Below are 13250 nucleotides of genomic sequence, written 5' to 3' on the forward strand. Positions count from 1 at the left end.
ATGATGATGATGATGACAACGACAACAATAGTAAAGCTAAATTCCAATTAGTGCAAATAATGAATTTCCCTGAAGTGGCTGCATGTATTTGAATTTTTACTATTCAAAGTTACAATGATGTAAAAGACGGTAACTAGTTTCAGCTCAGTGAAATGTGCAGTGTAAATTTGAAAAAAGTGAACACTTCAGGGGACTGATTATTCACACTAATCAGGATCTAGCTAATAATTATAATCATAGCTAGCATTTATATAGTGTTTTAAGGTTTATAAAGTAATTTGTTTCTCATTTGATCATCACAACAACTGGGAGGTAGGTGCTGTTATTACTTCCATTTTACAGATGGAGAAACTGAGGCAGACAATGATTAAGTGACTTGCCCAGAGTCACACAGCTAATAAGTTAGGCAAGATTTGAACTCAGGGCCTAATTGCAGGTCCAACACTCTATCTACTGTGCCACCTAGCTGCCTAGTTGACATGGCAGCCCTTTAAACACTTGAAGACAATTCTATGTTCCTCCTAAGTCTTATTTTCTCCAGTTCCTTTAACTCATCCTTGCATGGCACAATGGTTTTACAAACTTTGGGGAATCTGTGGTTTCCTGGGGTGGTTACTCACTACATTGATGCAGATCTCAATCCCTCATGCGCCTTTTCTTCCAATGAAGTTTTTATCTCGGTTCATACATAAATTTTCCAAGATGCACCTACCTGATATGTCTTAGAAGCTTGCCTCTGAGACAATGCCTAGGAAGCATTAAGCAATCTCAGCACTACATACATATTAGCTATTATTGCAGCTAGGTGATGCCACAGTGAATAGAGTGCTGGGCCTGGAGTCAAGAAGAAGTGAGTTCAAATCCAGTCTCAGACATTTATTAGCTGGGTGACCTTGAGCAAGTCACTTAACCTCTGTTTGCCTCAGTTTCCTCATCTACAAACTGGAGATGATAATAGCACCTACCTCCTAGAGTTGTTGTAAGGATCAGAGGAGATAATATTTGTAAAGTGCATAGCAAAGTTCCTGGCACATAGGAGGTACTATATAAATGTTAGCGATGATGATGATGATGATGATAATGGTGATGATGTTATTAGTTAAGGGAAGTTATGTCTTAGAATAATCGGGAAGTTAGGCTAAGGGGAGGGTTTGGGGGGGAAAGTTATCAAGTTCATTTTGGACATGTTGAGTTTAAGATGTCAGCAGGACATTCAGTTTGAGATGTCCAATAGGCATTCAAGTAGAAGTAAGGGGAGGGGGAAGAGATATACGATATGTACAAAGAAAAAGATTTTAAAAATACCATTTCAGGTGGGGGGAGGCACTAGTAACAGGAACGCAGCTGAAGGCTGAAGGGAGCTAAGGATTCCAAGGGGCAGGGGAAGAGGGACAGTGCTCCAGGTATAGAGGACAGCCTGCACAGAGACAGGGAACATCATGTGGTCTAATCTGAATGGAACGTAGACTGTGTGAGAAGAAGCAAAGTGAAATTGGTCTGGAAACATCCAATGCAGTCAGATTGGCTTTCACTGTCCAACAGAGTCTTACCCTTTAGGCAAGTGGGGTGGGGGGGTAGCACTGATGGAGGGGAGCAACATGCTCAGCAGAGAATGGGAAGGATTCTGAGGGGGTCTGAGGCACCAAACTGGAGAGAAGACAGAGCATGGCAGATGGACTTTATGTTTCCTGTCAAGTTCAAGGGGAGATCCTCTGCAAGGCACAAAAGGGAGGGGTGCGCGGAGCAGACAGAGAAGTAAGCAAGGAGAATAGAAAGTGTCATCATGGGCTGAGAGGGAGTCGATGAAGAAAGAAAAAACAGGTAAGTGTGCAGTAGTGAGAGCCCACGTGAACACGAGAACATCCTTGCAGAGGACCCTGTCCTCTTGTCTGAGAGACTCTCCAGGATCACTTTTGCCATGCCTCTCATTGATCTCAATGTGGGAGAGTCATCCAAGAGGAACTGCATACTAAAGATAATCCTTTAAAGTTTATGTGCTTTCTTCACAATAGCCTTGCAAGGTTGGTGTTGCTATATTAATATCCCATTTTACAGATAGGGGAACTGAGGTTCAGAGAGGGGAAGGGATTTATCCAAGGTCATATTCCTTCTTTCCCATCGGGCTGCACTCATCTCTTACCATGTACTCGTCACTGGGAAATCTCATCATCCTGCAATTTCTGGAGCAGCCACGGAGCTCACGCCTCATCAGCACCTCTGATTGAAGAGCAGAGCCTGCACTTCTCAGCCTCACCAACAGATTGTAAGCTCCTTGAGGGCAGGGCCTGGCCTTCTTTTTTATATTTCTAACCCCAGGGGTTAGCACAGTGCCCACAACAGGATCTTAACAAATGTTTATTGGCTATTGGCTCTAATTGTCATCCAGCTGGCTGGTAGCAGATCTAAACCTCCTAGAAATCTCTGAATATGAGAGATGAAGGAAAGGGGGAGACAAAAGCCAATCCTCAAACCCAATTCTCCCACCACCAATTTCCTTGCTCTTACAATGAAAGAATAAATGATAGATGAATAGTTAGGTAAGTAGACAGATAGACAGACAGACAGATGAATGGACAGATAGAACATTTATTTAGCACTGTGCTAAGCCCTAGGGACACAAGTAGAAGCAAAAAGAAAGACAACCTTTACCTTCAAGCAATTTATATTCTCAAGAGGGAAGACAACACATAAAAGAGAGATGAAAAGCATGGGTTGGAGGGCAAGGTGGAAAAGTCTGTAACCAGGAGCAAAGCAGGAAGAGAAGAAGTGAGCTGAGACTGGTTTGGATGCTTCCTCAAATGGAGGTTCAGGTGGGAATTCATCAGTGGGGAAGGGGTAAGGGGAAGGGAAGAGACATTTCCAAGGGGAGAAAAGACAGGTGGGGGCATGGTAGAAAAGACCATCAATCACTTCTATTAGAATGGAACATGTTAGATTTGACTGCCATAGTCAGAGTACATTCAAATGTGGACATTAAAACACCATTTTTCAGTCCTGTACAGTCTTCCTAAGCCTGTGCCAGTCTATGATGTTACTGGATCCTCACAATGGCCTTGTGAGGAAGACACAGAAAGGATTATTATCCCTAATTGACAAATGAAGAATCGGAGGCTCTGAGAGATGAAGTGCCCAGCACAAACGAGGCTAGAAATGCCTGTCCAATTACGAACATAATCCCTCCAAAATTGATATTTAAATGTTCTCAGTGCAAGAAATGACACACGCACTCCACTGTGGATGACCAAGACAGTGAGACAACAGGAGACTACAACACGACAGTGTGCTGACAGGACTGAGTACACCCAGCCTGGAGGAGGAGACTCAGCATACCCCGCCACTGTCTCTAAAGGTCAGGTTACTGTGGGCAACAGGGCAGAACTAGGGCCAAACGGGCCAGGGCATGGCAGGAGGAGGTAGAGCAATGCCTTGCTTTGGAGGCGGCAAGCCTCTCATCATTTGGAGGCATTCTGGCGGGGACTGGATACCATCATCAGGATACTTTAGAGGGGATGCCCAGCCAGGCAGAAATGGAATCAGATGGCCCGAGTTCCCTTTCACCTGGGAGATCTAGCACTACTGGGTGTACATCTATCCAGGCTCATTAAACCCATGCCTGGCACATACAACAGGACATATGCTGGGCTCATGGGGATTGGCTAGCCCAGCTTAAAACAGAGAAGAGGTTGACCTCTTCGGGGTGAAACTGCCATCAAACATGGGCACTCCTCAAACCTGACTTTTTCCTCTGTGTGACTTCACAGTTTTGTGATGATCTCATTTTTACTTGAAAGAAAACCTCAGGACTCTGAAACAGTTAATCAATGTGGTGTCAATCAGCCAGAGTCACAGAATCACAGATCTGGAAGGGCCCTCAGAGGACACTTAGTTCAGTACATAATTGCACAGCTACATCATCTTCGATGACTTCTAAGGCCCCTTGAGTCCCTTCTTGCTCAAAATCTAAGATGCCAGTCATCTAGCTTTGCTTTAAACACCCGTGATGGACAGCGTAGTACTGCCTGTGCACTCAATTCTACTTTTTAACAGCTTTGATTACTGGGAAGTGCCTCCTAACAACCAGCTGAAATCTGCCTCTTTGTAATGACCTCTCATGGCTCCTGGTTCTGCATTCAAAGCCAAGAAGAGCAAGGTTCATCCCTCTTTCATGCAACAATTCTCTATATATTGAAGACAGTTATCATCTAATCAAAATTACATGGTTGGATAAACAGCAGGACTCGAGATTCAGAAGACCTGGGTTCAAATCTCCACTTTGGACACTTAGAAACTATGTGGATCATGGGCAAGTCATTTAGATTCTCAGTCTCAATTACCTCATTTGTAAAGAGGGAGAATTATACTTAACACTATCTGCATTAGAGAGTTAAGAGGAAAGTGAATGAATGAATGAATGAAAAATTTTTAAGTGAGTCAATCTCTGTAGCAAGTGCTGGAGATCCAACTAGTGAAGTCAACAAGCATGCATTAAGCTCCTACTGTGTGCCATGCTCTATGCTAAGTGCTGAGGGCACAGAGAAAGGCAAAAATAGCCCCTGCCCTCAAAGAGCTCACAGTCTAATGGGGGAATATAACATGTGAACAACTATGTATAAAGAAGATAAATATGTATGTATAACACATATGATAAATTGGAGACAATTTCAAAAGGAAAAGGTGGGATTTCAACTGAGCTATACAAGAAGCCAGAGAGTAGAAGGGAGGAGCAAGAGAACTCCAGGCATGGGAGACAGCCACTGAAGCTTCATGGAGCTGCGAGATGAAGTGTCTTGTGTGAGGAACAAGAAAGGGGCTGGGCTCACTGGATCACAGAGTACATCAAAGGGAGTGAGGCGTAAAAAGATTGGAGAAGTAGAAGAGGGCCAGGCCAAGAAGAGCTCTACAGGCCAAACCAAGGATTTCATATTTGCTCCTGGAGATTATGGAAAACCATTAGAGTCTATTGAATGAAAGAGAGGAGGGGAAGGGGGCGACATACTCAGATCTGTGCTGTTGGAAGACCAACTTCACAGCTAAGTGGAGGACACACTGGAGACTCAAGATTACACAGGAATCCAATTATAGAAAGTCTTTCATTGTCCTGCTTGTGAAGGCCAGAGTTAACAAGAGTGATGCTGAATAAAAGCCTCCTGAGATATTATCATATGACATACGAGGCTTGGTTTAAAATCAGCTCCCCTGCTTGCCAATTTTGTGACGATGGAAAAGTTACTTCATGATTGTGGGTCTCCCTCTTCCTTGGGAATGGACTGAATGATATGCAGGGAAAAGATCTCAAAGCCATGGGTTCAAGTTCCAGATCTTCTCTTGACCAGCTGAGGGCATGATCTCACAGCCTTTAAGTTCCCTTCCAATCATATGACCCTATGATCAACTCATCCCCTGCTTTCACTTACAGATGAAAAAACAGGCCCACAGCAGGGCAATGGCTTGTCTCTGGCCACACACCCAAGTGAATGGCAGAGGTGACTCTGAAGCCCAGCTATGGTCTATGGGCTCCCAGTTCTCTGCTTCTACCACACATGTACCAAAATACTGCCCCTGACCTCTTGATGCGAACAAAGGCTTTTGCATTAGCTGGCAGGAAAAGGGGTACTATACTAAAGTTTGCTGCTAATGAACCGTATTAGCAAATATCCTTATCTGGCACAAGGAAGAAATTGTTCAGGTGGTTCCCCAGAAAGTTAAACCATCTTAGGTATTAAGTTATGGCACATTAATGTGCAAAGAAATTAATTCTATATTTTGCTGGTAACACAGTCAGAACTGTTTACACAGCTGACACATCCCAGCTGCACCCTACGGGAGCAGCCAAGCTGGGAGGATGATTTTGCTTCATAGCAGACGCCTCAACTTTTGCAATTTCAACAGACAGGACAAAAAGGAACACAAGCAACAATGTCAAACATGAACAAGAGAATAATGAGCTTCGAGCCGACTAGACACTGCAAGGGAAGATTTTTCTGTCACTTATCTGGCTGAAACCTCAATAGGAAGCTCTTCAGTCAGGATCCCTTTGGTTAAAATCTAAGATGTGCCACTGGCCAGCAACTCTGGCCCTCTTGGAAAGAACACTGGATTTGGACTCCAAAGAGCTAGATGCAAATCTGACCTCTCCTCCTAAATACCCAGATACCTCCTAAATACCTTCCCCTCTACAGGAGTCAGTTTCCCCAGCTGAAAAGAAGGAAGTTGTATTCTTGTCCAGTGCTAAATCTCATGATTCTCAATTGTACAGCTCAAGTCAGTAAGCATTTATTAAGCATGTGCTATGTGCTAAGCCCTGTCCTAAGTGCTGGGGATACAAATTTAAGCAGAAAGAAAGCGAGCTTACATTCTAGTTGGGAAAGGGAGCTGGAAAGCCAGAGTCAAGGGAAAGAGGAGAAGGTACGTGGCCAGGGGGGCATGGCTGAGAAAGTCCAGTGCATCAGCAGTGTAGCCCTTAGAAGAGTGAGGACATGGTTGGCATGGGACTCCTGCTGCATGTGGAAGTTCTGGGAGCAACCAGCCAATTAGAGGCTGTGCTTGGAAAAGAGATGCCTTAGGAACAGTGTGGAAGCTGCCTTCAGTGGCCCAAAGAGCTTTCAGGTGGAAGAGGAGGGCTTAGTGGAAAGAGCATGGGGTCTAGAGGCAGGGGTCAGAGATGGATGATTTTGGGCAGCTGGCTTCCCCTCTCTGGGTTTCAGTTTCCTCTTCAGTACAATGAGGGGGATTGGGCTCAAAGGCCTCTAACGATGTCAGGTCTCATAACCTGTTTGCATCCAAAGGGGACAACTACAACCAAGGGGTTGAAATTACTTGAAGAGGCAGATCTGGGCACAATCCAAAGAAGCATTTATGGAATGAAGATAGTGTGCGGTAGGGCGGTGCACTGTCTCAAGAGGAAGCGAGTTCTCGGTCATCGGAGAGAAGATTGCAATGATCCCATTCACTTGTGGACACATGTGAAGCACTTTGTCCATGTCCAGGCGGACCAAAATGACAACCATTTTCCTTTGTTTTGCAATCCTTCTTGGACAATAATCACTTAGGTGACTGTTTGTGGTTTTAATGTTGTTCTGTAAAGGATAACTTTACAGCTAACATAGAAAAGGTGACCTCTGCTCCCCTTTTCAGGTGAACAAAAAGCCCTCTCATGATGAACCACTTTTCAAAGCAGCCCCTGCTTCTGCTAAAGGCTAGCTCCAGCCATGCTCCTCCTCACCCTCAAAGTTCCAGGGACCAGGCAGAACTTGTTAAGCTGTAGTTCTGCTCTGGGGCTCCCACACCTCCTCATGGGTGGCAGGCTCATGGGGCCCACTATGGCCTTGCTTGACTTGACTGACCAGCTTGCTTGGCATCAGCCGACTAGTCACCTCCACCTACCTCCAGCTCTGAACCAAAGTAATACTGCCATTGCTCCTGGAAAGGGTGTTTCAACCTACTTCCCTACAGTTCCATTCAACAGCCCCCTGACTTAACAAACCAACAAACTCCTCCTGGCCACTATTCACTACAAGATGAGCTCCTGTGGGGCAGAAGCCCCAGCAAATAGAGTGGAATAGAGTAAACTCTTAATAAATTCTTTTCATTCACTTAAGTCAATGAAGATATCATTTTGGTGATCCAAGTACATTCAAGAATAGTTCATCTTTTAAAGAAAGAATTCTTCTAGTTGTTCATTAATTTCTAAAGTTCAAGTATCCACAAAGTATGCTTTAGAAAGGACAACAGTAATGACAGGATGAAATTCAACTTAAAGAAACAAGATATTTAGTTGTCTCATTTGTAAAATGGGGATACCATCAAACACCTGGAAAGAGTTGAATCGGATGATCTTGAGGTCTCTCTTAGTGACAAAATCTCTCTTAGAGATTTTAGAATTCTCCTGTGAATCCATCAGGACCAAAACTGTTTTCTTGTTTCCTTGTTTGTTTGTTTTTTAATGATAGTTCCTTTACAACTCATTCTATTTTCTTTTCTAAGATTGGGTTATTTAAGATTTCTATCTGGTCTTCTGGTCAGTTTAGCTATTTTATATTTTTGAAGGTATTATTCTGTTTCTTTTGTGTTCTCAGTTTTGTTAGCATATAATTGTGTATAATAGATTCTGATTATTCTTTTTATTCCTTCTGCTTTTGTTGTAATTTCATCTTGCTTCCCCCCTCTTTATTTTATTGATTTGATTTTCTGCTCTCTTCTTTTTAATCACATTAGCTAAATGTTTATCAATTTTATTAGTTTTTTCAAATAATTAGCTTTTAGCTTTATTTATAATATCTATAATTGGTTTTGGTTTTGTTTTTATGGGGCAACAAGGTGGCGCAGTGGATAGAATGCCAGGTCTGGAGTCAGGAAGACTCATCTTCCTGAGTTCAAATCTGGCCTCAGACAGTAGCTGTATGAGCCTGGGCAAGTCACTTAACTCTATTTGCCTCAGTTTCGTTATCTGTAAAATGGAGAGCTGGAGACAGAAATGGCAAAGCACTCTAGTATTTTTGCCAAGAAAAGCCCAAATGAGGTCATGAAGAGGAGGACACAACTGGAAAAACTACTGAATAGGTTTTGGGTTTTTTTGGTTTCAAATTAATTTATTTCTCTAATTTTTAATATCTCCACTTCTGTGCTTATTTTAGGCTTATCTGTTGGCTGTGTTTTTTTTTTTAAGCACATTCAGTTCATTAATTCTCTCTTTCTCTATTTTCTTAATGTATGCTTGTAGGGATATGATTTGTCCCCTGAGGACTGCTTTAGATGAATCCCAGACATTTTAGTATTTTGATTTATCATTATCGTTTTCTTTCACACAGTTATTGTTTCTATGATTTGTTCTTTGAGCACTCATTATTTATGATTTCATTGTTAAGTCTCCATTTGGGTCTGTGTGTTTTGTTTGTGGGTTTTGGACTAAGGATTATTTTTATTACATTATGGTCTATAAAAGATGTCTTTTTACATTTGCTTGCAATATATCTGTGCCCTAGCGTATGGTCAATTTTTGTAAAAGCTCCATGTTGTACTGAGAAATATGCATTTTTTTTGTAGTTCCATTTAGAAGACACTATCTGTCTCTTAGCTCTAGTTTTTCCAGTAATCTTTTCAGTCATATTTTTCCCTTTTGTTTATCTTTTTGTTACGCTTATCCAAAATTGAGATAGGATCACTGAAGTATTTCACTACTGCATTATTATGTATTCTTATAGCTCAGTTAATATTTCCTTTATGAATTTGAATGCAAAAGCACTTGGAGTACTTAAGTTTAACACTAATGCTGGTTTGTTGTCTATGGTTCCTTTCAACATAATGTTGTTTCTCAGTTTTTCCTCTTTTATTTTTATGTTTGTTTTTGTTTTTGTCAGATACTATGATTGTAACTCCTACTTTTTTGGATTCATTTAATGCATAATATTTTTTTCCATAAAATTTTTTTCCTTATTTTTATTCTGTATATGTCTTTGTTTTTAAAATATGTTTCTTGTGAGCAAGAGATCGTGGGATTTTGTTTTCTTATCCAATCTATCATTCTTTTTCACTTCATTGGATTATTTAATACATTCACATTTAAAGTTCTAAGTTGGGTTTACTATATTTTCCTTTATTTGCCTCTAAAATTGTTTTTTTTCAAGTAATGCTTTTCCCTCTTTTAGTGTAAAGACAATACTATGTCTCTTCAGTTATGTTGGCTTGGTTTTATTTTTTTTTAAGGTGGTCCTATTCCCACTGGCTCTTTTTCCCTTATTCCTGGGCTCCTCTTCTCCCATTTGTTACCCTCTTCCCTTTGAAGATTTGCTTATTTAGTTTCCTTTTCTTGCTTGCTTTTATCTGATTATTTAATTCTTTCTCTTTCCCCCCCTCTCAGTCAAGAAGCATCTACCTTCTCTCTTCCCCTTCAACTTGTCTTGTTTATTAGTTTTTAAAATTTCATTTTCTGAATCTCTTTCCAGAAAGAATTTCTCTCCCTCATTCTATTCTTCTCTGTCTGTTCTAGACCCTCATTTTCAGGCTTACTGCCCCCTTTCCTTATCTCCTGCCTTTCTGTTCTCTACATTCCTCATGGAACCAAAACTTTTGAGGTACATCTCTCCTTCCACTCCATGCTTTAAGCATTCTCCCACTGCCTTGAAGACTATGTCTCTAGTCCCTCTTTTCTGATGTGCCTCACTCCAAAGATCTATGATTTTAATAGCTACAAAACCTTTTTCAAAGTGTGTTCATATTCTATCCTGTTAGAAAGAAGTAACTAGCTAAATATCCCTATGAAAAGATCCAGTCAAAAGTATCACTATATTAAAAGCGGGAAAATTTAGAAAGAAAACTAAAGATATTGTTTATTATCAAACAGATATACTAGTTTTGCTTAAGTCATGAGACATTAGACCCAAATTTATAATTATTCCATAGGTATTTTTTTAATCAGATATTTATAGAAGTCCAATTTCAAACCTTTATTTATTTTTTAAGTTAGATTTAATTTTAGAACTTTTTTTCTGATACATTTTCATTTTGGATTCACAGATCACCAATGAACTCTTGCAGATAGGGTAACAGCCTAGCATTCAAAATAAAGACACCTAATTATGAGCAGTTTCTTGGCAGAGCACTGAATGGAAACCCTTAAAATGAGGACAGAGCAAACTCATCAGAATATCTAAAGAGAGATATATCACAGAACTAGCAAGGTGACAGAAAGATTACAGTGATCTAAGATCACAGATCTTAAAAATTTCAGGTTAAATAAGACCTATTCCAATCAATCAACCTCTTTCAATTTTATTTAATTCATTCAAATAACTGTGATGCTCCTATGACATACAGCACACTGTGTTCAGCAGGAGGTGAGATACAAAGATTTTAAGTACAGGGTCACTACCCTCAAGAAGTCCAGTGTAACAGAAAAGGCATTAAACTTTAAGTCAGAAAAATGCAGTTCATGTCTCAGCTCTGCCACATTCTAGTCATATTAATTTGGGTGACACTTCAGTTCTCTGAAAGTCACGTTTGCTATCTGTGAAATGGGGATAAAGATGCTTACACCACTTCTACCAACATCACAAAGCTATTCTGAGTAAAGTGCTTTGTAAACCCTTAAGAATTCCATGAATGTGAGTTGTTGGACCATGTTAAGGTTAGACCACTAATTCTAACTTTGCTAGGTGCTTTGCAAACAGCAGATGACTGGTTAATAAGCACATGATAAGTCTTTGTATTGCTGGATAGCTGTGGAAACTCATTCAAAAGTCCACATTGTTTACTGCCACATCTCAGTGCCCTAACCACAATCTAAAGAGGACTGAGTCAAGGAGAAGGATTCATCTTTGATTTTTCCTGTTTACCTCAAACCTTTCATTCCTAAAGAATGTGACAAGATTCTAGGTATTGTGAAAAACCTCAGGTGGCAATCCCCCTTTCATGAGATCCATTCCACACCAGGGGACTGTGGCATAACTGAATGATTACCAGTCTGCCTCTATCTGGATTCTTGTCTTATTGTTCAAACGTTTTCAGTTGTGTCCTACTCTTTGTGACCCCTTTTGGGGTTTTCTTGGCAAGGGTACTGGAGTACTTTGCCATTTCCTTCTTCAGCTCATTTTACAGATGAGAAACAGAGGCAAACAGAATTAAGTAACTTGCCCTCGGTCACACAGCCAGTAAGTGTCTGAGGCCAGATGAGTCTTCCTGACTCCATGCTTGGCACTTTATCCGTTGTGCCACCTAGCTGCCCAGATTCTTGTCTAGGTTAAATACATCTGGAAAAGATAATCTTGGGGTGGCTCCTAAGGTGCTCTGGGCTTCAGTCAGCTCCTTCATGAAATGGGGAGGCACTGCCTGCCTTATAGGGCTGTTGTGAGGAAAGTGCTTTTAGAGACATGTGAGAAACCCATGCATGCTTAACACTTTGCATCACAGGAAAAGCTATGTGAGAGAATAACTTTGCACTATTTCATTCTTACACAGTTTGACTGGCACAGATTCTTCAATGTAATAGTCATAAGTAGAAGAAAGAATGACCAGGAGGTCACATGCTGAATGATGCCATTACTTACTGAGTCATCTGTCGCTGAAGGTGGCCAGCCTTCCCACAACTGATGGCGAACAGGGATACTAGTAAGGTCATATACATTCCTTTTTACCTGTTAGAATAAATAAATAAATAATAAAAATGCATTATTAGCGTGTTTTCAATAAAGATGCTGAACATTTTCCTACTCATTCTTTTTATTTTCATGACATTCTTCTACTAGACCAGCCAGTACAAAGATAAGGACCAGGTTTTACTTTGACTGTCCCTTGGCCATGGGCACACACAGTAAATATTTAATAAATGCTTGTTGAATTGATAAGTTTTCATGGGAATTTTCTAGTGTCTCACTTATATGAAAACTGAAAGTTAAGAAAATGAAACACAAGTTAGAAAAAAAAAAGATGAGAAAGCAGGCCTTTAATCCCACACAGAAAGAAGATCAGAGGCACCGCCTCTTTGGTCTTGTGGCATTTTGGAGCCGGTGGGAATCTTGGGGATCAATAAGCCCAGTCCACTCTTGCTATAAATGAATTGAGAGTCTTCTCCTCCAGAACTTCCTAAGATCAAAAGCTGCTCCAACAACAAGAGCTGTCCACAATCAGTAAGAGTTATCATAACAGGGAGTGGGTTTCCCAGCCCTGGAAGTCTTTTAGCGGAGTATGGATAACCACATGTGGGGAATGGGGAAGAAGGGCTCAGGTGGAAGATGTACTAGACAGACCCTGAGGTCTACAACTTGGAGATCTTGAAATTCAGGAAGCATTTAATTGTTCTTCTGCCCATGGCTGCTATCAAGTTTTGTTTGCGTTTTATTTTTCTTCCCAGAAATTCTAGGTCTGTGTTTAGCCAATAGGATCACAGACTCAGAGCTAGAAAGGACCTAAGAAGTTGTCTGGCCCAACCCTCTCATCCTGCAGAGTTAGAGGACGGAAGAACTTGCCCAAAGTCACCCAAGGGGTGAAGTAGGAGCCCTAGAATTCTGAGTGCATGCCTCGTACTCAGTCCTCTTTCAATCACTGCATGTGGAGACTCAGTGGCGGACAGGCACCCTGAGATACGTTTACAATTATTGGGGGGGGGGGTTCCATTTTGTAAAGCAGATTTTAAATGTTCAAAGTGTCAAGACAGAGAAAAAACCTGAGGAGGAACAATTTCGATTATATAGCCAGTCTTCAGAATGTGGCCTGGAAGCAAATTAACCTGATTATTAAAATAGTATTTTGTATATAGT

General features: G+C 41.0%; 1 protein-coding gene across 2 annotated transcripts in view; it reads right to left on the reverse strand.

Moving 5' to 3' along the window:
- Positions 1–13250, reverse strand: part of FAF1 (Fas associated factor 1) — a 415784-nt gene that overhangs the window by 169133 nt on the left and 233401 nt on the right. For both annotated transcript variants that reach the window (XM_020987731.2, XM_020987730.2), the window contains exon 8: positions 12042–12128. In XM_020987731.2, the coding sequence (XP_020843390.1) occupies positions 12042–12128 (87 nt within the window). The remainder of the gene's footprint in view (positions 1–12041; positions 12129–13250) is intronic.

The sequence above is a fragment of the Phascolarctos cinereus genome, unplaced genomic scaffold (genome assembly GCF_003287225.1).
Source record: "Phascolarctos cinereus isolate Bilbo 61053 unplaced genomic scaffold, phaCin_HiC Scaffold_5;HRSCAF=322, whole genome shotgun sequence".
Classification (NCBI taxonomy): Eukaryota; Metazoa; Chordata; class Mammalia; order Diprotodontia; family Phascolarctidae; genus Phascolarctos; species Phascolarctos cinereus.